Source organism: Otolemur garnettii, unplaced genomic scaffold (assembly GCF_000181295.1).
Source record: "Otolemur garnettii isolate 467f Iridium unplaced genomic scaffold, OtoGar3 scaffold00063, whole genome shotgun sequence".
Classification (NCBI taxonomy): Eukaryota; Metazoa; Chordata; class Mammalia; order Primates; family Galagidae; genus Otolemur; species Otolemur garnettii.
In genome coordinates this window covers 6,354,725-6,378,703 of record NW_003852458.1, presented here as the reverse complement: position 1 = coordinate 6,378,703, position 23,979 = coordinate 6,354,725, and the positions used below count along the sequence as shown (strand labels likewise).

The following is a 23,979-nucleotide window of genomic DNA, read 5'->3' as shown; positions in this document are numbered from 1 at the left end:
GGAGGCTGTCTCTGAGAGCCCGAGCCCTCCCCGCCCTCCCAGCAGCGCCTTCCTGTGTCGGGCCCCCACCCCAACCCGAAGCCCATCCACCAGCGTAGTCGCGGCTCTTTCAGATGCCTTCTCTCTTTAGCAGACACGCGTTGAGGTCTCATGTCTTTCCCATTTTCGTTGTTGGAGTATTAGTTAAACCACCACCATTTGTGGGTCATTGTCAATGTTTTGTCACTCTGCAACACCCCCCATGCTATTATTTACCCTGACTTTTTATCTTTAAATTATTTAATTTTAAACTTGAATGAAATAAAAACTTTACATCATGACAAATAGAAAACAAAACCAACATTTCATGAATACGTGACAGAAAGTTAATATGTACTAATTAAAATAAAAATATCAATCCATGTATCATTTAAAATGGTCAAAACTCTTTTCGATATCCTAATAGTGTTAGAGTGGAAAGTTGATGAATGTGTGCTCAGTTATAATCTAGAACTTTCTGAAGCCCAGCATGAGAGAATGCCTGAGACAGCAGCAGTGGCCAGTTGTTGGTGTCTCCTCAACTCAGCTTGCATTTGGGTGTCTCTGAAGCCATTAGTGCGCAGGCGGTCTCATAGTCGGCCAGTGTCCATTTCATTTGTGTGCACGGTGTGAGGTGTGTCTTCAGAGAAGTTTGAACATCGTTAGAAATTTTCCTTCTAACCTGGGACTGATGACATTTCACAGGTGATGGATATTTACTTACGTTTGAAACGGCTGTCCTGGATGGTGGACAACAAAAGGATGAGGACTGCTACAAATTTCCAGTGGCTTCTGTCGACAGTTGTTCTTCTATACTTAATGAATCGTGTAAATAGCCAGAGAAAGGGTAAGTACATCAGACTCAGAGAAAATTACTTCCATTTTGATTATGAAGCAGCTTGTTTCTTTATTGAACCCTGCAGGTTTTGGTGGTTAAAGTTCATTTCTCTGTAATCTTTTTTTCTATGTTACTTTAGTTTTTTTTTTTTTTAAGGACATTAAAGATAGATGAAAATATTCTTTTACCATTTAAAAGAATTAAGGTATAATTTGCATTTACATACAATAAAATCCACCCTGTAGGGTACAGCCCTATGAGTTCTGACAGCGAATGTACTTCTGTATCCACAGCACAGCCAGGGCCAGAAGCAGAGTCTGCCCTCCAGCAGCCTCCCGGCTTCTCTGTGGTCCCTGCTCCCTCTCCACAGACACGGCTTTGTCTCTTTGATTTAGCATTCATAGAATGTCCTGTCACTGAAACCTAAATGTCTTTTTAATATGTTATTTGTTACCGTCCTGTTTACATTCATTGAGAATGTTCATGTAGCTCTCACCTAGCTTGTTTCTATAAAGGGCATTACCATCCTGTGATCCCTTGGTTTAGTTTTTATATTATTTTCATATTTAAAAAGATCTTCCTTTTTACCTACTCATTAAACAACTTTATTATTATGATTATTGCTGCTTTCTAATATTATGGTTCTGGTTCCTGTCTTATATAAATTGCTTTATACTTTATTGCTACAGTGAATATCATGCCAACCATGGATAATATAAAAATAAAAGGAAAAATATTTTTCATACACTTTCATGGAGTTTGAAATGGAATGTGGTTTTTACACTATAGTTGCTTTTTCCCTCCTTTTATTCCTTCTTTCCTTTTTCCTTCTCTCTTGTACCCCCTTTCTTCTCCTTTTCTTTTTAGGGTGACTTTTTTTCATTGTATCCCATGTATTCCATGATATAATGCTGTTTTATAGATGTGGTTAAGAACTAGAAGATTATAATTTTGTGTATTACAAATTACTTTTCAGTTGTTCAGGCCCACACCTAAACAAAAGTATATTTTTCAAATGAACTCATGTGAGTTTGTTACTGTTTAAATTTAATATGCTTTGTAACAGTCTAAGGATTGATTCTGTGGAGGGGCAGTGTGGGAGCAAGCAGTGAAATGGTTGTGGCTACACACTCAGAGGCTGTGTGGAAGGCACATAGATTTTACTTAGATTTCATTTTTTTAAGTGGGGCTATTGGAGATTCAAGGGCTGCTAGAATCCCCCAGATCCTGTCTCCCTCCCATCACTGAGTCTGCATCGTTGGTTATTCCCTCAATTTGCCTTAGGTGTTCTGGAAGTAGAATTTTTGATAGAAACCTGACCTCAAAGTAATCTAGGAGCTGACCCACTTTGATCAGTTTACCCTTTAGCTTTTTTTGACCAAAGCTACAGAAAGAAATATAAATATAGGCCAGATGCGGTGGCTCACACCTGTAATCCCTGCACTCTGGGAGGCTGACGTGGGTTGCTTGCTGGAACTGACGAGTTTGAGACCAGCCTGAGCCAGAGTGAGACCCAGTCTCTAAAAATAGCCAGGTGTTGTGGAGACTAAGGCAAGAGGATCACTTGAGCCCAAGAGTTTGAGGTTGCTGTAAGCTCTGATGCCACAGCACTCTACTAAGGGTGACAAAGTGAGACACTCTCTCTCCAAAAAAAATAAAAGAAAGAAATATAAATGTAAACCAGTCCCCTCTCCTGACTGCAGGGTCATCCCTTCCCAAAGAATGTGGGCCTTCTGTAGCCACATAGGCTTGTGCTTATGCCTGAGAATGGTTTGACGGGGTGGCCTTTTACAGTGAAATGCAGTTAATTAAGTATGTCATGTGTGTTATTTCTACCTCACCAGGGACTCCTCACGATTTGAAGTGTACAACTAACAATTTACAAGTGTGGGACTGTTCATGGAAAGCACCCCCTGGAGCAGGCCGTGGTACTCTTTATGAACTTTGCATTGACAGCAGGTAATGGAAATACTTTAACTCACAACTACAACCTAGATGTTCTTTATCTTTTATTTTAGAACATAAACATTTTATTTTGGAAATTTTTATAACCAAGTTCTAATTCTTAGCTATTTCTTAAAAATTCTGAATCTTGGCCCAGTGCCTATAATTCAAGTGACTAAGGAGCCAACCACATACACCAGAGCTGGCATGTTCGAATCCAGCCTGGGCCTGCCAAACGACAATGACAACTACAACCAGAAAAATTAGCTAGGGGGGTTGTGGTGGGCGCCTGTAGTCCTAGCTACTTGGGAGGCTGAGGCAAGAGAATACTTAAGCCCAGTAGTTAAAGGTTGCTGTGAGCTGTGATGCCACTGCACTCTACCCAGGGCAACAGCTTGAAGATCTGTCTCAAAAAAAAAAAAAAAATTTCTGAATCTTAACATCAGTCAAGATGAAAACGAACCCTTCTAGCCAAAACGTTGATTCTCTACTGTGCTCGGCTGCTGTGCGGAAGTTTTACTGATCTCCAAACTAGCATCTGCCTTAGTCAGGTTTAAGTTTGGCTATGCCTAAGAGGAAATGTCAGTAACAGTAGCTCAACAGACAGTTATTTACTCTCATGTGCAAGGTCTGGAGGTAGGCGGTGAAGGGCTGACATGGGTGTCTCATCTTGTCATGCTACTGTGCTATTTTTGGCATGTGATCTCATGGTTCAAGGTGATACTTGAGAAGCACCATCATGTCTGCATTTCAAGAAGCAAGAAATAAAAAGAAGGGCAGTTTAAGGAGACTTCGAAGAAGTTCCACACCACACCTCTGCTTGCATCTCATTGGCCAGAACCCTATCAGATGGCTAGACCTAGCTGCACTAGAGGCTGGGAATATGTTCCAGTGGGTGGCAATGTGCCTGGTAAACATGGGGTTCCTGTTATGAAGGAAAAGAAGGAAATGGGCATTGGGAGGCAAGTGCCAGGCTGTTACTTTACCTCTGAAGTCATTTTGGAGTGAGCTAAACACTTGTAAGCCTGCACGTCTGAACACTTCCCACTGCTAATCTCAGCAGAGCACTGAGCTGCTCCCAGTCCCAGTTTGCTATGAGTAGTCCTGATGTAGATAGACATCAATGTGTGTCTATGTTCAGTGCAATTTGATTGTTTCTTATTTAGAATACATTTGCTAAGCATTAGTCTAAGTGTTGGGGTGATTTATCAGTCAGGTGGTGTTGCAGAAACAACCCTTAATTCTTATTTCCTTATTTCTTGCATATGAAAGCAAAGGGTTACTTCCTGCCTGTGTTCTGTGTTTTGGGGGTCAGCTGGGTTTCTCCTACAGGGCCCCAGGCATTACTGGGTGTGGAGGCAGGGGAAGCAGAGGGGACACAGCCTGTGCTGGCTTCCAGAGCTTCCTTTCTGACCTAATAGAAGTGACTAGTACTCAAATTTCTGTGTCCAAGTAAAGCCACATGGCCACACCCTGCTTCAAAAGGACAGGGAAGAGCAGTCCTATTAGCCCAGAAGGGGGAACGTGAAAAGTTCAGTCATGGCTGGAATGCCCACCGCAGGCCACAGTGACAGGAGGTTAGTTCTGGAGGAGTTCATATTTGGCAAATGGTAGCAAGGCTGTGGGTCACATGGAGGTTCCCTGTGAAGGGCTGTGGGGCATGGAGACCGGGCAGGGTGGGAGTGCAGAAAGGCTGGCAGAGGAGGCTACTCAATGTTCTCAGCAGAAAAGGAACAGAAAGACATTCTGCCCTGAGAGAATATTGGGTACAATGCCTTGAACCTGTAGAGTGGTGTAATTTGGAGAAGTCAGGTGGTTTTACATGGCTGGAACCTAAAGAAGCTTCACTGTAGGAGGTCAAGAAAGAAGTGAGCCAGACCTTTCAAGTCCAAAGTCTTAAGTGAATAGTGTGGAGGTGGGTGCTGGGCACTAGGTGGGGGCAGGAATGCAGGCAGCCTGGAAGGTCCCTCTGGTCCTGTTAAAATTGTCCTGAGACAATGCACATGAATAAACAAAGAAAGAATGTGAACTTGTTCTAGAGAGACAAAAAGGGATGTACAACCAGAGAGGGAAATACCACTTTGTTTAACTAGCTGTTTGTTCCACTGGATGTGGAACTGGAAGTGTTTTGAAAGCAGAAGTGAAGAGGGAGTTTTATTCAGAGTACACCGAGAGCCAAGTGCAGGAGCAGGTTCCATCCTGTGCAAGCATTGTGTGCTGAACACACTCTTCCCCCGAGGAGCTGAGGGGTGCTCTGGTCCCCAGTGGAGGGTGGGGTGTCTGTGGTGGGATGTGAGGCTGCAGAGGGGAGGTAGAGGTGGGATTCCCAATGGTGTGTGCTAACAGCCCATGTTTCTGGGAAGAGTCATCTCTGTTTACTTTCTGGTACAATCTGATTATTTTTCCCTACCACCACATTGATTAAAATTACCATTACTCTCCTTTTTTCAGTCCTAAAATGTAACACAACCTGCCATGTTTTTGCTTCGGGGGGGGGGGAGGACATAAAACATTTTCCAGTATATTTTGTGCTAATCAAGTTTTTTTATGAAAACCCCACTGTTAATTTTTGCACCTAATTAAAATTGCATTTCTTATTATATTGCAGGTCCTATCCTTGTTATCCGTTAGTGAGAACAAATATTGAAATCCCAGCTCTTCCACCTGGTAATCATGAAGTAACAATAAGTCCTCAGCATGGTGCTGGAGGTTTTACAAGTAAATTCATACTAAGTGAAAAAAACGTTTGTAAGTATCTGAAAAGGAAATCAATTTTAAAATAACTCTGAACTGGGCTATTGTTAGTCATAAAGCTTCTATGTCGGCTTTATTGTTGGCAGAGACTTACTGTTTTTGAATTTTGTTTGTGATACGAATACTTTACTTAAAGAGCTTCTTGGCTATTAAAGCATAGCCAAGATCAGGAAAGAAGCAAACTTGTCATCTTCCAGTCAATCAGAATATACAACGCAGGGTTCAGAATCCTTCCCTTGGTTCTGTACTCTCTCTTTACCCGTCTTTGCCTCCCTGAGTCCTGCAACCTGCCAGAATTTCTCAGGTGCCCTTGCTCCTGAGAAATGGAATCTTTGGCCACTCCCTTCCAGAGGAGAGTCCACTGCTTCCTGACACACTGTTAGGCCAGCTGTACTTCTCCCTTGAGGCATTTCTCACCGTTAAATTAATGATCCTTTGTGAAGGTAGGGGTTACTGTGTGTCTCCTTTATGAGAAAATAGCTTCCATGAGGACAGTGCTGTGCCTGTAGCAGGAATATATTGCGGGTGATGACTAGGACATATGCCACAAGCACCCTGGGAACAAAACCTGGCTGCCAGATGTGGCATTTATGCTGTGCACTAAGACCTTAAAACCTGAAGTGGTCTTGACTCTTCATGTAGGGGCGGCCAGGTCTGTACACTCCTGAAGACTGTGATGGCGTGGTGTCATACTGATGACTGACTTTGAAGCAAGCAAAAGAAGAAGTGTCATTAATTTGGCAATTTGTACAATTCTTTGGACAAGATGCATGTTTGGAGGGGTTTTATGTCTGAGACAGCACAGATTTTGAAGGAGGATAACAGTGCATGCTGTCCTACATGCTGTCTGTCCTGTTTTCTAGCTGAAGTATTATTCCTGTTGATGTGTTGTCCTTCATGCTACTTGGGCTGTCTTTTAGGATGAGGGAGGAACCATGTTTCGTTATTTTTTTTCCTGTAGTTGTGCATGTATGTGAGATCCATGCCATGATATTTTATGAGATCAGCCATGATTCCAGTACCCAAGGAGAAATACTGTGAATGAGATATGTTTTTTATGCATATACATTAGTAAGGTTCATACTGCTTAATAGAGGACATATAATTTTCAGTGTGTTACATTTATAAGTCTGTATTATGGTATGAAAAATATCATCTTTTTCTGTCTCAGTTCATAAGAGCCTCTCTATGTATTGGGTATTAAATCTGTCATGTTGGCTAAGGCTCCAGCCACATACACCAGAGCTGATGAGTTCGAATCCAGCCTGGCCCGCCAAAACAACAATGACTGCTGCAACCAATAAAAAAAAAAAAAAAAAGCCAGATGTTGTGGCAGGTGCCTGTAGTCCCAGCTACTTGGGAGGCTGAGGCAAGAGAATTGCTTAAGCCCAAGAGTTGGAGGTTGCTGTGAGCTGTGATGCCACAGCACTCTACCCAGGGCCACAGCTTGAGGCTCTGCCTCAAAATAAATAAATAAATCTGTCATGTTTGCTGCAGATATTTTTCTGAGTCTGTAATTTTTTAGGTGTGATTTTTTTTTACACCGTAAGTTTTTATTTTTATATAATAGAATCTCTTGCTATTTTTCTTTATGAGTTTTTGTTTTTGCTATCAAGTTTGATTTAAATCTTCCATCCATCTGGAATTATTTTATAGTAAACTGAGGAATCTAACTTAATTTTATTCCAGATTTTTTAAACCCTTGGGAGTCTGCAAGAGAGCCAGTTTGGTGGTGTCTGATGATTTCAGTGGGCATCCACAGTTCTTTTCAGAGAAGCCACTTAAAGATGACAGCATTAGATGAAAGGCAAATCTAGACAACTCAATTTAGTGTACTGTTTTTAAATACATTCATAGCATTTTTAATAATCAGGGGTCTGAACATGATTAGAATAATACTGTTGGGGTAAGAAAGTTGAAAAGCAAATTAGGTAATGTAAGAAAGGGAGGTTGATGTATCGGCAGTTCTTAGAGTATCTACTGTGTGCAAGAGACACTCTGAAGGGGTAGTACAGGGATAGCTGTCCTTCAGAGGATCTGGGTTCTTTTGACAGTTTGCTACTAAATTATTCTAGAAGTGTGAGAAAATCAAATTTTCTAAGTTCTAAAAGTGTGAGAAAATCAAATTTTCTCCAGATCTGAAGATGCTTTGAAAAGCATACAAAAGAAGCACAATTTTACACACACACACACACACACAATAAAGTTTTTACTTATCAAGGCCAAGTGTGCTTGCGCGCACACATACACACACACACAAAAGGTCTTCTTGGGACTTTTAGCATCTAAGTTTCTTAAAGTAACCTGAAAATATGGATTGTTCTGATACATGGTAAATAATATGGATCCTATAAAAAAGCTGAGAAGATTCCTATCACCTGATGTTCTAAGGAAGAAAGAGATATGGTAGTTAAGGGTAAAGCCGCGTTAATTTAAATGAACAAGCAAAACTTTGATTAAATTCCTTCCCTATCAAAAAGTTTTGAGGTTTCTAGAAAACAAGTTACCATTTGTCCTCAGATGTCTGTTTTAGCTGTAAAGAAATGCAGACCTGGGCGCTTAGGGGACGCTTCCACGTATGCTCTGAAGAAAAGGAAGGGAACACAGTGGCTTTAAAAAAAAAAAATCCTTTCATTTGTAATTATGGCTACTGTCTTTAGCTTGAAATATTGGCTATGACTTGTGTTTTGAAGAGTAGCCCGCTGCTGTTGAAATAAAATGTAAATTATGTGAATTTTTCAAGGAGAGAAGCATTTTAAAAATGAGTGTTGCCTTAGTAAAGTACTCCCACGTTTCATGATTTTTAAAGTTACTGCATGGTGACATCTTTAATCATTTGAATGAAGGACCACATTGTTGGAAGCCTCTCGCTCTTTTCTGTCATGCTGGCACCTTGAGCTTTTTCTGTCCTGGCACCAAGCCAGCTTCTTGTCTCTCGTTGGTCCGCATTTTTCTTTTTTTACAAATAGCTTCCCACTTAAAACTCGTAAAGTGTCCCCTGGTGCCCTTACATAGCTGTGTCACCGTTGACTTTGTTGTACAGTTTAGAGTGTATGTCTACATGTTCTGGGTCCTGTACAGTTCTAAACGTTTCATAGAAATTTGGCGTAGAACACTATGTTAAAGCAAATTTTAGTTAGATCTCTTTTTAAGAATTTATCTTTCAGTTTCAAGGCTAATTTGTTTTGGTTCTGCCATTCTTGTTGTTTGGCATATTCAGCTGTCCTAGCCCTGTATGCTCCTGCAGTTTTGTGCTTACCTCGATTTTATTTCATTGGTCCCTGAACTTCAGAGGAACAACCAAGATAGAACTGAGCCAAGAAAGACGCATCTCTGGATTTCTGCTAACTCACCTTCACTCTCCTGTTGGGTGAGGAGGAAACATGCAAAACAGCCTGAGCCTCTGCCCTTAATGCCTATATTTCATAGCGTGGAACATGCTCAGACTTACTTTGTTGTTCACCAAACTAAAATTTTCAACGATTTACTCATCCTTTATGAGTAGGGAGACCAGATGATTTTCATAGATACATTGCTCTTTCTGTGACCTTTTTATTCTAGTGTCCCAGTTTCTCTCTAGGAGATGCCCAAAGCCTTGAGCATGGGTTTTCTCCTTTACCTTTGGTCATGCAGGTTCCCAGCCCACTGTTCTTCTAAATTACTTCCTCAGATGTTGACATCAGTCTCAGTCTTCTGCTGTGAACTTTGCTTTTTTTGGCCCAGATGACAACCGCTTGCTTTTGTCCCAGTGATCCCGTCTTTTCCTCAGTTTCCTTCTGCATCCAGCTCATTCCCTCTCTGGATTCTTGCTGGTGTCTCTGGTTCCTTGAAAGCCTAACTGTCTACCAGCAGTCCCCTAGGAGGAGCTTCACTGGCTTCGTGTCTATGAGCTCTCCCTCTGTCTTCACCTGCACATGGGGAGCTCCTCTGAGTCCACTCCACGCTCTCCCGACACTGTATCGCCCACAGCCCGTCTTCTGCAACTCTTCACAGTGGTTCTCGTCCCTTTGCCTTTCTTGCTTCTTTCTGGACCAGAAAACTTTTTTTTTTTTTTTTTTGAGACAAGCTGTTGCCCAGGCTAGAGTGCCATGATGTCACAGTAACTTCAAACTCTTGGGCTCAAGTGATCCTCTTGCCTTAGCCTCCCAAGTAGCTGGTACTACAGGTGTGCTCCACAACACCTGGCTAGTTTTTCTGTTTTAAGCAGAGACAAGGTGTCTTGCTTGGGCTGATCTTGAACTCGTGAGCTAAAGCCAATGAGGGTGCCTCGGCCAATGAGGGTGCTAGGATTACAGGCAGCAGTCACCGCTTACAGCTTAGACTAGAAACTCAAGAGAATATTAGTTGTTTCTCTTTCGTGTTAGAACTGATGTTTCATTTTTTGATTCAGTCATTTCTCTGAAATGTCCATCACACTTTTTCCTTTCTTTTCCGTATAAGGCATCAGAATCTACATCTTTATTACGCCAGCCAGAATTTCTCCAAACTTATCACCTCATCTCCCTTCTCAGTCTCCTACATACCATGGCTAGACTAACCTTCCTGACACGCTCCTTGCATCCTGCTCCCTCTGCACAGTAACCATTGCCTTTGGAACTCAGTGCCTGCGACAGTCTTGCTTATTAATGATGTGTGTAACCATCGATAGCTTGTAGCGTCCCCACAGTCAGCAACATTCCCAGCTCAAGGGGTTCTGACACTGGGAGAACAGTGAGAAGGCTGCAGAGAAAACAGATGGGAACCTTTACCTAACAAGCTTTCTATGTTTTGTTATTTTCTTAGGCCCAACCTATAGTCATACACAGGAAGCTCTTTTTCTTCTCTCTGATGTTGCCTACTTGTAGGTACCTGATCAGATGACACTAGAACAGTGGTTCTCAACCTTCCTAATGCCACGAACCTTTAATACAGTCCAAAGGGGTCGTGACCCACAGGTTGAGAACCACTGCACTAGAATGTCATGGGAATTCTATTGCTATTTGTATTAGAAAATGTGTTATGGTTATGAAAGAGCCAACTGATACATTTCTGAAAGTTGCCTGATTTACCACTGGGAACTGACTGATTAAATACATACCTCTATTCTCTTTTTTTCAGTAATAGATTTAGGAGTTTACTTTTAAATCTCAACGATTTATTTTTGATCAAGAAGGAATAGAGTTTAAAAATAGTTGATTAATGGAATTGCAGTATGAGGAATCATTACTTATTTTACCAAGTTTTGTCTCTTTTTTTTTTTAAAGCATTAATTCCAGCTGCTCCAGAAATCTTGAGTTTGTCTGCTGATTTCTCAACATCTACAATACACGTAAAGTGGAATGACCATGGTTCTGTTTTTCCACGTCATTCAAATGTCATCTGGGAAATTAAAATCCTACGTAAAAAGAGTATGGAGCTTGTAAAATTAGTAAGTTTCGAACACGAACAGAATTTTCTTCTTATGAAATTAAATTGAACTTAGTAAAGCATCACAAGAATGGAGAAGCAAGAATCCAATCCTCAATTCTGATATGAGGACAATTGATGCTAGTACATGGTGGGGGGAGGGGAGCTGGGGGAGGGAGAGAAGGAGGGAGGGAGAAGGGTGTGGGGCCATGGTGTGTGACATACCTCTTGGGGGTGGGACACTATTAACAGAGGGACTTCACCCAGCAAATGCAAGCAGTATAACCTGGCTGTACACCCAGTGATTCCCCAACAATAAAAATAAATAAATAAATAAAATGAACAATAAAATCACTTTTGAGGTGGTATCAGTGAACTTTTGGATTATTCAGGAAGGAGATCAGGTATCTTTCAGGGTTCATGAAAAAAATATGCTCTGCAGTGTATATGTATATCATGACACTGCTGTGTACCCCGTAAATGTGTACAATTATTAGGTGTCAGTTAAAAAATTCTATAAACCAATTGCTATGATTTAAAAATCACTTTTTAATTATTAAAATCATGTATAGCCATTATAGAAGGTTTAGGAAATTAAGGGAGGAAGCCATGATTGTACCCCTTGAACACAGTGTTATTTTTGTGTATTCCTGCAGAAGTTTTTTAATATGTATATTTTTACATAAATGAAGTAGAATTGTACATTTAGTGTATTTTACCTTTGTCTAATATGTCACATAAAACAAATGTTTTGAAACATATTAAATCATAATAATTGTTGAGAAATTTTGTATACATCTGTAAATTTGAGTTTATCAGAATCTGAAATAACATTCTTGTAATTAGCAACTGTTCCTCTGTCTTATATTTTTAATCCCATTTATGAATGATTTCCTTAGGATTTCCGTTTAGTTTGCTCTTAGTGTTAAGAGGTAATAAGGATTAGCTGTGAACAATTTGATGGCTGACACTGTGGGAATGCCCCCATGTGGGCTTTTACTCTTTTCCTCCATGATGGATTTGGAATATGCTTATAGATTTAAGAGTTAGAAGACCATCTCATGGTTTTATAGTTTATTCACCTAAGTACATAGATAAGATAGCAAGGACAATAAATAAGATTATTCTGTGTTTCACAGTTACTTTCTTATTTTTTCTTTTTGACTACCTTTGACAGCCTATGCATGTCATTCTTAAAATAGTATCAGTCATAATTGTATTAGTAGGTATTATATCCAATGCGTTGACTTTTCCTGACATTGTTCTGAAAACTCTGTATTTGTTAATTCTTTTTATCCATGCTACTGTCCTAGGAGAAAGATGCTATTATTACTATCCCCCTCATTTTACAGATGAAGATACAGAGTCATAGGAAGATATTAAGTGGTGGAGCCAGAATTCAAACCTAGGATGTTTGTTTCAGAATCTGTGCTCTTAACTACTCTTAAATAGTGATGATTTTGTTTTTATCAAGAAGGAATAGTGTTTTATAAATAGTTGATTAATGGAATTGCAGTATGAGGAATCATTACTTATTTTACCAAATTTTCTTTTTTTAAAAGCATTAATGCCAGATGTTCCAAAAATCTTAAATTTTATATTTTAAAATAAGTAATTTTATAATAACTATAATTTATATTTTAGAATAAGTGTATATTTTTTTATCTGAAATTCCCTCCCCTTCCTTTTCACCTATCCCAGCTAAACCTGTATTTCAAAAGCCAAGTCAAATCCTACTCCTTATTCTAAAGCCATCCTAATTATTTCAGCCTGAAATACTCTGTTTTCTCTCGATTTTAATGGCAGTTCTATCGATCTAATTTGCAGTTAGATTTGATATAGCTCTACCATTGTTGCCTTAAAACTATTACTTGTGTAAAACCGTATTGCCCAACTTTGCATTATGGCCTAGTATTCTGTATGACCACCCACTGGCCTACAGTGACTGTTCTCATTTGTAAAGTAGTGATAATGTCTGCTCAGGGGTCCCCAAAATAAAGAGTATGGTATCTGTAAAGTTGCTAAACAAATATTATTGGTCATTACTCCTTTGGGGGAGGGGGATAGCATTTTTTATTTCTAAAGTAACTTGAAGAGGAACTTAACTAGAGAACCCTAGAATAAGAAAGACATTCTGAAATGGGAGTGAAGTCAGACATAAATGAAAGTAACTATTATTCTAAACCCCTGTCATTCCACAAGCTGTATTAATAATGACAAGGTAAGCTCGGCACCTGTGGCTCAAGTGGCTAAGGCACCAGCCACATACACCTGAGCTGGCAGGTTCAAATCCAGCCTGGGCCTGCCAAACAACAATGACAACTGCAACCAAAAAAAATAGCCGGGCATTGTGGCAGGCAGCTGTAGTCCCAGCTATGTGGGAGGGAGAGGCAGGAGAATCGGTTGAGCCCAGGAGTTGGAGGTTGCTGTGAGCTGTGATGCCACAGCACTCTACCCAGGGGAATAGCTTGAGGCTCTGTCTCCAAAAAAAAAAAAAAAAAAAAAATTGACAAGGTAGTAATTCCTTACCTTTGAAAAAAATCTTTGTATGGAAAAGTAATTGTAAGAGGAAAGGAAAATAGAGAAAAAAACAAAGTAAAAAGGTCCATAATAAACTGTGATATTTTTATTTATAATAAAATCAAATAGTATTTAAGTTGGAACTGTATAATCAGTCATTTTGTGACAGGTTATAATGCTGTCATTTTGTATTAATTAAAAAAATCAAGAACCCTGTGCATTCGTGTTTCATTTGCAAGACTGTTGTCTGCCTGCAGTCTCTCTGGTTTGAGGATGGCACTCCCCATTCTCAGCTCCCTGGAATCCTTTAATCCAGAGGTATTCTGGTTTACTCTTCTAGAACATAAATCTTCATTCTGCTGTGGCGAACAAAGATAGTCTTTTGGTAACACAGACTGTGGGAGGGGTTCTTCAGATCTTCTTATCGTCAGACAATTTTCAGGCCATCTTGCTGCCTGGAGCCAGCTACCCCCTACATTTGCAGGGGAACCTGGCGCAGCTGTTTGCTGAGCCCTTTGGCATTTCTGTCATAGAAACCAGGTGGTCTCCTGGCTTTTCCAGTGGGGGCTTAAGATTCAGCTTTCTCAGAGCTTCTAAGTCAGTCACTGTCATCCACCCTCTAACCAGCTTCCAAAATTTTTGTGATGGTTTTTCCTCTCCTGTATTTTGTCCTTGTGCAGCTATGCCTTAAACAAAACTTGTTTGCTTTTGTGTTAGAGCAATTTTAGGAGCTAAGAGTGAAGGAAGTACATTTTGTTCAATCTGTTGTGTTTAATTAGAAGTTCCAAGTTATCTTTTACAGAGTCTCAATATTTGATTGAAATCTTGCCCATTTCTTATAATGAGATTAGTGTTTTATATTATTATAAGTTGCATATGTAAAAATAAACTTTAAAATACAGAATGCTTATATAAAGACAAGTCTAGTTTAAAACAATTTGTTGAAATGCTGTTTTTCTCTTTGATGTTGGCTCTTGGAGGTACAAACCCATTAATTATTTTTTCTACATGAACAGTGGAGCTCATTAGGCATTGGTATACAGATTAAGCATCCCTAATCTGAAAATTTGAAATCCAGAATGCTTCAAAATTTGAAACTTTTTGAATACTAACATGGTGCTCAATGGAGATACTCAGTGTGGCATTTTGGATTTTGGATTTTTGGATCAGAGGTGCTTAATTGATAAGTTATAATGCAAATATTCCAAAATTCAAAAAGAATGTGAAATCGGAAGCCCTTTTTGGTCCCAAGTATTTGAAATAACAGTTACTCAACTTGTGTTTTCTTTCTTTTTTTATTGTAGTATTTGACCGGGGCTGGATTTGAACTTGTACCTCGGGTATGTGGGGCCAGCGCCCTACTCCTGTGAGCCACAGGCACCGCCTGACTTGTGTTTTCTTTATGCACTGTATTGAATGTTTTGATGATTAGCAGTATCTTACATGATTATACATTAGGACCTAAAGTTGAAGAAATAAACATCAATGAATTACGATCATTGTTACTCCAACTCTCCTTTTCATAGAAAAGCTGAGGTAGTTTTATAGAAGGACAAACCTCCAACTTAGCTGGTGATTGTGTACAATTGTTTTTAATCCTAAAGACAAGCAGAACATATCGCTACTTGGAATTATAATTGGTGTTTGTGTTTATTTGTAGGTGACCCACAACACAACTCTGAATGGTAAAGATGCCGTCCGTCACTGGAGTTGGGTCTCAGACATGCCCTTGGAGTGTGCCATTCACTATGTGGGAATTAGATGCTATGTCGACAGTCTGCTTTTCTCTGGTCACAAAGAGTGGAGTGAGTGGAGCCCAGTGAAGAACATTTCTTGTAAGCTTATATTTAAAGAAATTTTATTTCATATGCTTGAAAACAAGGTTTAGTGTAAGCTTTCACTTCTTTGAACTGGAGTCAGCTGCAGGAGGGTCACCTAGGGACCTTCCAAGCCTGCCGTGCCTGGAGTTTTGATTCAGGGAGTCTGAGATAGGTTTTAGGAGTATGTATTTTTAAGGAACTTGCTAAGTGATTGGATAAACACCATCTTTGAAAATCAGCGTGGTAGGCATTGAGGAACAATTTAAAATTGTATATTAGGTGATAATGAGATCAAATATACATTAAAAAGGTTTCCCAATTTCTGGCCCGCAGAGCAGATACCTCAAGGCTGCAGTTATTGTAGGGGACATGAGGACCTGCAGACATACCAGAAATGGTCTGAACATTAAGTAAAATTCATACATAGGCAGAATGTTGGCAGTATGGGATGCTGGGAAAAGCCCAGAGGATTGTTGACAATAAAATGAAGTCCTGAAAAAGACTGGTAATTATTGTAGATAAACCACTCAAGTGACAATATGGAAAAATATGTCAGAGTGGATCAGAAGAAAGAAGAACTGGATTACGGAAAATTATTTTTCTTGACATTATTTTTTTAATCCATTATACCACTGGTCCCATGTTACTTTGTGGGTGTTTTGTTTTGTTTTGTTTTTTAGAGATAGCGTCTCCCTCTATTACCTAGGCTGGAGTACAGTGGTGTAATCACAGCTCACTATGGTCTCAAGTGATCTTCCTTTCATAGCCTCCCAAGTAGCTGGGACTACAGGCATGTGCTGCCACTACACCTGGATGATCTTTTTATTTTTTGTAGAAACTGAGTCTTGCTCTGTTGCCCAGGCTGGTCTTGAACTTCTGGCCTCGAGTCATGCTTCATCTTGGCTTCCTAAAGTGCTGGGATTGCAGGCATGTGCCCCTGCACCTTACCAAAAATTAATTTTTAGGCTTACAGTACTTGAACATATATATAGACTAATAGAAAGTATAGGATGAAAGGAATGGAGTTTTTTAATGAGCGATGTGTTTTGGTGTGGGTGGTTCACATGTGTTCATGAACCCACTGAATTTAAACCTTTAGACTTCTCAGTAACCTGCACAGAGACAGTGACCTATTACCTGTTTCTGCTCCCTCACCATTACCCCTTCATAAGTAAATAAAACCACATGCACTTCTTAAAAAATTGGGGGTATACATCTCATTCCTTTGAAACCTGGGGTTTCATACCTTATCTTTGGGCCACTGTTATGACAAGGCCCCTAATATATTTTGTGTATAATAGGCTACTTTAAGAATCATCCTATGAACAAAAGTCTTAGAATGGAGACTGTTTTATGTAAAAGACTTCTAAAATATTTATAATTGCTTTTGTTCTCTCTAGGGACTCCTGATTCTCAGAATAAAGTTTTCCCTCAAGACAAAGTGATCCTTGTAGGCTCAGATATAACATTTTGTTGTGTGAGTCAAGAAAAAGTGTTATCGGCACAGATTGGCAGTACATACTGTCCCCTTATCCATCTTGATGGGGAAAATGTCGCAATCAAGATCCATAATATTTCTGTTTCTGATAGTAGTGGAACAAACGTGGTTTTCATGATAGAAGATAATGTATGTGGAACAGTTGTTTTCGCAGGATGTAAGTATAAGATTCTAAAGAGAGCTATTAACGTGTTTTGGGACCCCTTAATTCTTTTTCTGGGGGTGGGGGGATATGGTTCTGCTTTATTTTCTTATTTCTTTGTCTTTCATATAAATGATGTACAAAGGCACCAGGAGTTTTGCTTGTTTTAAAATGAACCCAAACTTGTTTCCTACATATCTGTATCTGTGTAACTTGTAAGTTTTATAAGATTTGAAACATCTAGTGTCTAGTTTAAATGCTTCGTTAACAGCTGCGTTAAGGTTATTAGTATATAATGTTTTTTAGTCACACATTGTTCAGGAATTAATTCATAGAAATTGATCTCTCACCTATCAAAGTATACCTTTTTTAAGTAGCTAAATAAAAAAATTAAAATGATTTTATACAAAATCTTTCAATAGCAAAATGTATCTTCCCTAACTTTTAAGTAATATATTTGAGATGAACAGCGTGCCTGGAGGTCATGGGTGAGAAGAACATTTAACTCTCTCACTGTGGTCCGTATATGATGTATGCTTTATCATTTGGAGGCATCTTTATTAACAGAATCACTCCTACAATCTAAATGTCAGTGGTATTTCCAAAAGATGTTGTTGAGACTTCTCTATTCATACAGCTTGTGTTAAATGTCCACAAATAATTATGCATTTAGTGTTTCTAGATCAGGGGTCCTCAAACTTTTTAAGCAGGGGGCCAGTTCACTGTCCCTCAGACCATTGGAGGGCCGGACTGTGGGTCCCGGGATGAGTTGGCTGCTAAGCAGGACAGGCAGCGGCAGCAGAAACACCCGGTGGGCCAGATAAATGTCCTAGGTGGGCTGCAGTTTGAGGACGCCTGTTTTAGAGTTTTGTACCTCCTTTTTTGTGGCAACTATAATGTTTTGGTGTCACTGGTGGCTTCGCATCCAGCAGTGATTCCCTTCCTCCCTGCATCCTGAATGAAAAGGCTCCGAGTTTGGTCTAAGATGGATTGGGTGGCTTTTATAATTTTTTATTGCTTGGTGAATTTTCTTTTGGTATAATTTTCAGCTGTGATCTAGATAGAGGCTTTCAGTCACTTTTTTACTTCTGCGGTAACTTGTGATGGTTTACATTCAGATACTGACATATTTCCAAGGGAATAACTAGCATTAGGTGCACATCTCAGCTTGATGGCTCTAACCTTACCCTCTTTTTCTCTCCCCAGCAATGTATTTTTGGATTTCAGTGAAAGTTAGAGATCATGGTCAAATATAAATTTTAGAAAATCCCATTCTTTTTCCTAGTGGGATTTTAGGAAATTACTTACAACATTTGTCACAAATGGTTCTGGAGTTTAACTTGAGAGCCAGTGGTATGCGCAGTGAAGCTGCTTCACAAGCGGTACCAAAAAGTGAGCTGTTCACTTAAAAATAGAGACGGGAAAATTAAAACTTACAAGGAGGAGAACATGCACCGTTTCCATGTCTATTATTTCAAATAGTTTTATACTCTATTATGGTACTAGAACTAAGTTACTTAATTCATAATTAACCTTTATGTAAACTTGTAGAGGCTGAAATATTGTTTAATATTTATCATGCAGCAGAAGCATCTTCCCCTCAGAGGGAGCTCTTTAGAAACTTAACAAGAGCAGGTTACAGTGTGAGTCAGGGATCGAGATTTACTTATTTATTCTCTTTAAGGATATTCTATTAACACGGTATTTATTGCTGAAAAGAATTCTAGAATTAGCTTGCTTTAGTTTTCCCTATGCAGGCAAACACAATGCACGCACAAGCACACACACAGTCCTGCTAAAATTTGTATTGGGATTATGTTAAAGCTATAGACCAATTTAACAGATGTTTCGTTCTTACGGTATTGAATCTTCTAAACCATGAACATGGTATGTCCCTCCATTTACCTGCATCTTGGGTGTGTCTTAGTGATGTAAGGTCTTTATACCTTTTGGTAAATTTATTCTTAGTGCTTGGTATTTTTTAAAGGGCTTATTTTTTAAATTTCATTTTTTATTTGCTGGTATATAAAAATGTAATTGATTTATACCTAACTTTTACTTGGCTTCAGTTGATTCTTTAATTTTTAAGAAAGTGACTGAAAATTTGGTCTTAGATTTGAAACAGTTTTCACAACAAATATGTCAGCGTTAGTTTAATTATATAACACTCATTATTCCTGTTAAAGTATCATCGAAGGAATTCTTATCTTTTGGGAAGGTATGTGAAATTTTCTAAGTTTTGGTTTATAAACTAAGGAGTGTTTTAAAAATGTGATTTAAAAAAATGTACAGAGTTTTTAACAAGTAGATAATTAAAAGAAAACGTATTAAAGTGAAACACAATTTGGATAAATAAGATAGTAGGAAATACCATTTTCTGTATATGTTTGGTTAAACGTGATTAGAGAAGCATCAGTTTCTATAATAAACAGTGTCAGACTGCAGCATTTTCATTTATTACTTTACGGGTCTCACCAAAAAGTAAAACTTTTTTTTTCTTCTGCTATTGTCCCAACAGAGCCAGGGGGAACAGTTTTAATAAAGAGAAAAAAGAACAGTAAAAGAGCAGTAGTCAGCTCAGCACCTATGGCTCAAGTGGCTAAGGCGTCAGACACATACACTTGAGCCGGTGGGTTCGAATCCAGCCCGGGCTCGCCAAACAACTATGACGGCTGCAACCAAAAAATAACCAGGTGTTGTGGCGGGCACCTATAGTCCCAGCTACTTGGGAGGTGGAGGCAGGAGAATCGCTTGAGCCCAGGAGTTGGAGGTTGCTGTGAACTGTGATGCCACAGCACTCTACCCAGGGGGACAGCTTGAGACTCTGTCTCCAAAAAAAAAGAGCAAGAGTCAGTTTGAATATAAGGAGATGCAAGAGTTCTTTGTAAATAATAGTCTTTACATTCCAGAACTCAAAACTTGTAACATGGGTTATATTGACTTTTAATATGATTTGGTATTTTTTTTCCAAATTACAATGTATTTAGATGATAAACGATAATACTTTTAACCTGTAGATTTTTCCCTTTTTTGGCCAGGACTGGGTTTGAACCCACCAACTCCGGCATATGGGGCCAGCGGCCTACTCCTTTGAGCCACAGGCACTGCCCAACCTGTAGATTTTTTTGATTTAATTTATTGAACACAGGTTTCTTTGAGAGATTTAATAGATTCTGGAATAGGATTTCAGGGAAAAAATAATAATTGATGTCTCAAGTTGCTATAGGAAGTTTTCAAAAGAGGTACAAGTCACTTTTTGATATATTTTAATCCACCATTTCTGATGTAATATGAACTGACAAAAAATGTTATAGAAAGAATAATACCTACATTGTTCAGAAGTAAAATGTGAATGCTGCATTATTTCATTTTTTAGGGAAATTGTATAAAACATTAACATTTATAAAACATGGCTCCTGTAGCTCAAGCAGCTTAGGCACCAGCCATATACACCAGAGTTGGTGGGTTTGAATTTAGCCTGGGCCTGCCAAACAACAATGACAACTACAATCAAAAAATAGTTGGGTGTTGTGGCAGGCTCCTGTAGTCCCAGCTACTTGAGAGGCTGAGACAAGAGAATCACTTAAGCTCAGGAGTTGGAGGTTGCTGTGAGCTGTGTGACGTCACGGCACTCTACTGAGGGTAACAGCTTGAGGCTCTGTCTCAAAAAAAAAAAAAAAATTTATAAAACATGTTTATGAGATAAAATTTATTCAATCATACTTTTTTTTTTTCTGTTAGATCCACCTGATACTCCTCAAAACCTAAACTGTGAGACACATGACTTAAAAGAGATTCTGTGTGTTTGGAATCCAGGAAGACCGACAGGACTGGTGGGCCCGCGCAATACCAGCTACACTTTGTTTGAAAGGTAATGATAACGGGGAAAGGTTGGAATGGCAAGGAGGACGCTGAAGTGCATGTTCTGTGACACAGAGAAATGAACCAGGTCCTTTATTTTATAAGAAACGAGTAAAACCAAATGTGCTATATAAAATCGTATAAGTTTAGCCACATAGAGACGTGCTTTTGGGTCTCCTCTCCCTCCTACAAAGCCCAGAAGGAAGGCTCTTTACACAGAGACTGTCTCTGGGTAACTCAGGGCTGACTGTGTTCCTCCATTTTCTATATTGCCTACATTTTCTTTTCTGAGTATGTAAAATGTCTGAAATTAGAAATGTAAACTTTGTAATAAAAATCATAAGAAATCTGCCCATTGGTTTTTTCCTACAATATTTATCTATTACCACTTTGCAATTATTTTTCTTTTAATTAACAGTTTTTCAGGAAAATCTGTTAGATTTAGAAGAGCTGACGTGCCTACAAATGAAAGCTATCAGTTGTTCTTTAAAATGCTTCCAAGTCAAGAAATATATAATTTTACTTTGGTTGCTCGCAATCCTCTGGGTGGATCAGAATCAACAATTTTAGTTAACATAACTGAAAAAGGTAAGCTAACTACATAAACCAGTGTCTTAAAAATAACTTCAGAAGTGGTCGAAATGCCTAAGATTAATGGAAGGTACTTCTGAGGGTTATGTTTTACTTATTTTATTAATTTTAAAATTTTATTTTAAAAGCTTTAAAATGTGTAATTTCAAGTTTTACTAAATTTAAATGAAAATTTGAATATCTCATTTACAAAGAAACTAGCTCTGTCTTATGATGTTTGATTTCTGAATTTTTTTGCCCAAATTTTTAAAAACTTTTATTGCAAAGTAATTATGTGCACAATAGTAGTTATAAAAATAATAAATTGGAGGCTTGTGAGCCCATCCCCTGGTGTTCCCAGTGGTGTCATTCTGATACTGGACTTTTGATATTGGATTTCCAGGCTCTTGGTCTCGACGATTCGATGAATGAATCTACGGACCACAGGATGAAAGTTAGGTTTTATTTAACAGGTATTATAGCTCTTACAAAGAGCCAAACCTTGCAGAGCAGGATAAGATAGGTTTTATACAAGTGTCAGAGCTCTTACAAAGAGCCAGACTTCCTTGCAGGTCAGGATACAAGTGTTACAGCTCTTCCTCTTCTGCTTGCTGTCCCTCGATGATCTGCAGCAGTCTGCTGAGGTCTTTGCTCTCCTCTCCCTCAAAGGTCTGCTACAGTCTGCCCCTAGGCTCTCTACTCAGGGGTTTATATAGGGGCAGTTGTCCAATGAGCTGAAAGCTGAGCTGATTGGTCTGTTTTCTCCTGAAAATAGACCAGTCAGGAGCAGAATTGAAAATGGACCAATTAGGGATGCACTGGAGGTCCTTAAAGGTAGAGACTGTGATTTTTTAGTACTCTCAGCACCAACTGAAAAAGTGTTGAAAAATGTTGGCATAATCTCAGCAATGAAAGTGAGATTTGTGGATTCCACAAATACTGGGTATGGGCTCAGCACCTGTAGTTCAGTAAGTAGGGCGCCAGCCATATACACGGAGGCTGGCAGATTTGAGCCCAGCCTGGGCCTGCTTAACAACAATGACAACTGCAACAAAAAATAGCCAGGCATTATGGTGGGTGCCTGTAGTCCCAGCTACTTGGGAGGCTGAGGCAAGAGAATTGTTTAAGCCCAAGAGATTGAGGTTGCTGTGAGCTGTGATGCCACGGCACTCTACCACTACCAAGGGCAATATAGTGAGACTCTGTCTCCAAAAAATAAAAGTTAAAATACTGAGTAGACAGGTGGCACCTGTGGCTCAAAGGAGTAGAGTGCCAGCCCCATAAACCAGAGGTGGTAGGTTCAAACCCAGCCCTGGCCAAAAAAAAAACTGCAAAAAACAAAAGAAAACCAAAATTGGGTAGGATTATTGTTGTTCAGCACTAATGAAACCTTGTGGTTTTTTAAATTTTTTCATTGTCATTTGTCATGTGTGTGTACTAGAAGATAGCTTTCCTCTTTAAATAAATACTTAAAGTGAGTAATCTTTAAAATTATATTTACAGTTTACCCCCATACTCCTACTTCATTCAGAGTGAAGGATATTAATTCAACAGCTGTTATACTTTCTTGGCATTTACCAGGCAACTTTGCAAAGATTAATCTTTTATGTCAAATTGAAATTAGTAAAATTAATTCAGTACAAGAATTGGTAAGTAAGATTTTTCTGTAAACTTCATGGGCATTTGGATAAAATTGTTCTCAAAATGCATTAAGTAAATTGATATGGTTAAGTTCTCAGATTATTTATTACAGATTTACCAAGACCCAAGAAAGACATTTTATCAATATAATAATCGCATTAAATTTATATTTGAAAAATAATGGTAATAATGGATATTATAAAATGTAAATCTGACTTTTACTACTCAGAATGTTCCCAGATTCAGTGCAGTACCTGGCACAGAGCAGGTGTTAAGTAAATCTGTGAATGAATGAGTAGTTTTTGCTGTAACCTTTAGCATTAGTTAATGGATTAATTGGCACTAGAGAACACAAGTGATTTTTAAAACTGCAAAGTGCAGCAATGGAAGCCAGTTATAATTGGTAATTATAAGTCAAAATGTGACTTTTTAGTACATTTTAAGTATTTAGGTTGACTTTTATACTACACCATCTTGTAGTTTGTGGTAAGTCTAAAATAAATGACATTGTACTTAACTATTCATTTGGAAACTTATTTCTAGAAAATCAGCCAAAACTGCAAAATATAACCTGAAAAGCCACTTTGTAACAAATCATCGGGAACTTGGAAGCTTCTGTGAGACATGCAGATCCTCAAATTTGCTTGGAATTGCTTCATTTTAATTTTATTTAATTAGTTTAAATAAGTATTTGTTGAATATTTACTACATGTTCAGTACCATAACAAAGGTTCTATGTGACGTATTAACAAAGATGCATAAAGGATGATGCCTACCTCTAAGAAGTTTCCAAATATCATCTGAGTAGTATATTTGATCTTCAGGATCACTAAATTATGTTAGGTTTTGTATCACGGTCAGCCATTGACTGGTTATTAAAATTGAATCATCCTCTGCATAATTTAATTGATGATCATTAAAGCCAATATTTGGATCAAAAAGACATCCTAACTTTTTTGTCATAACAGCATAATTTCATTGACTTGGC

At 38.7% G+C, this 23,979-nt stretch overlaps 1 protein-coding gene across 1 annotated transcript in view; it reads left to right on the top strand.

The window, feature by feature from the left end:
• LIFR (LIF receptor alpha) overlaps positions 1-23,979 on the top strand; it is a 74,629-nt gene that overhangs the window by 24,295 nt on the left and 26,355 nt on the right. Inside the window, exons 2-10 of the mRNA XM_003792947.3 lie at positions 724-865; positions 2,701-2,815; positions 5,409-5,548; positions 10,798-10,961; positions 15,120-15,294; positions 16,680-16,934; positions 20,661-20,790; positions 21,199-21,368; positions 22,854-22,999. Coding sequence (XP_003792995.1) covers positions 727-865; positions 2,701-2,815; positions 5,409-5,548; positions 10,798-10,961; positions 15,120-15,294; positions 16,680-16,934; positions 20,661-20,790; positions 21,199-21,368; positions 22,854-22,999 — 1,434 coding nt within the window. The 5' untranslated portion in view covers positions 724-726. The remainder of the gene's footprint in view (positions 1-723; positions 866-2,700; positions 2,816-5,408; positions 5,549-10,797; positions 10,962-15,119; positions 15,295-16,679; positions 16,935-20,660; positions 20,791-21,198; positions 21,369-22,853; positions 23,000-23,979) is intronic.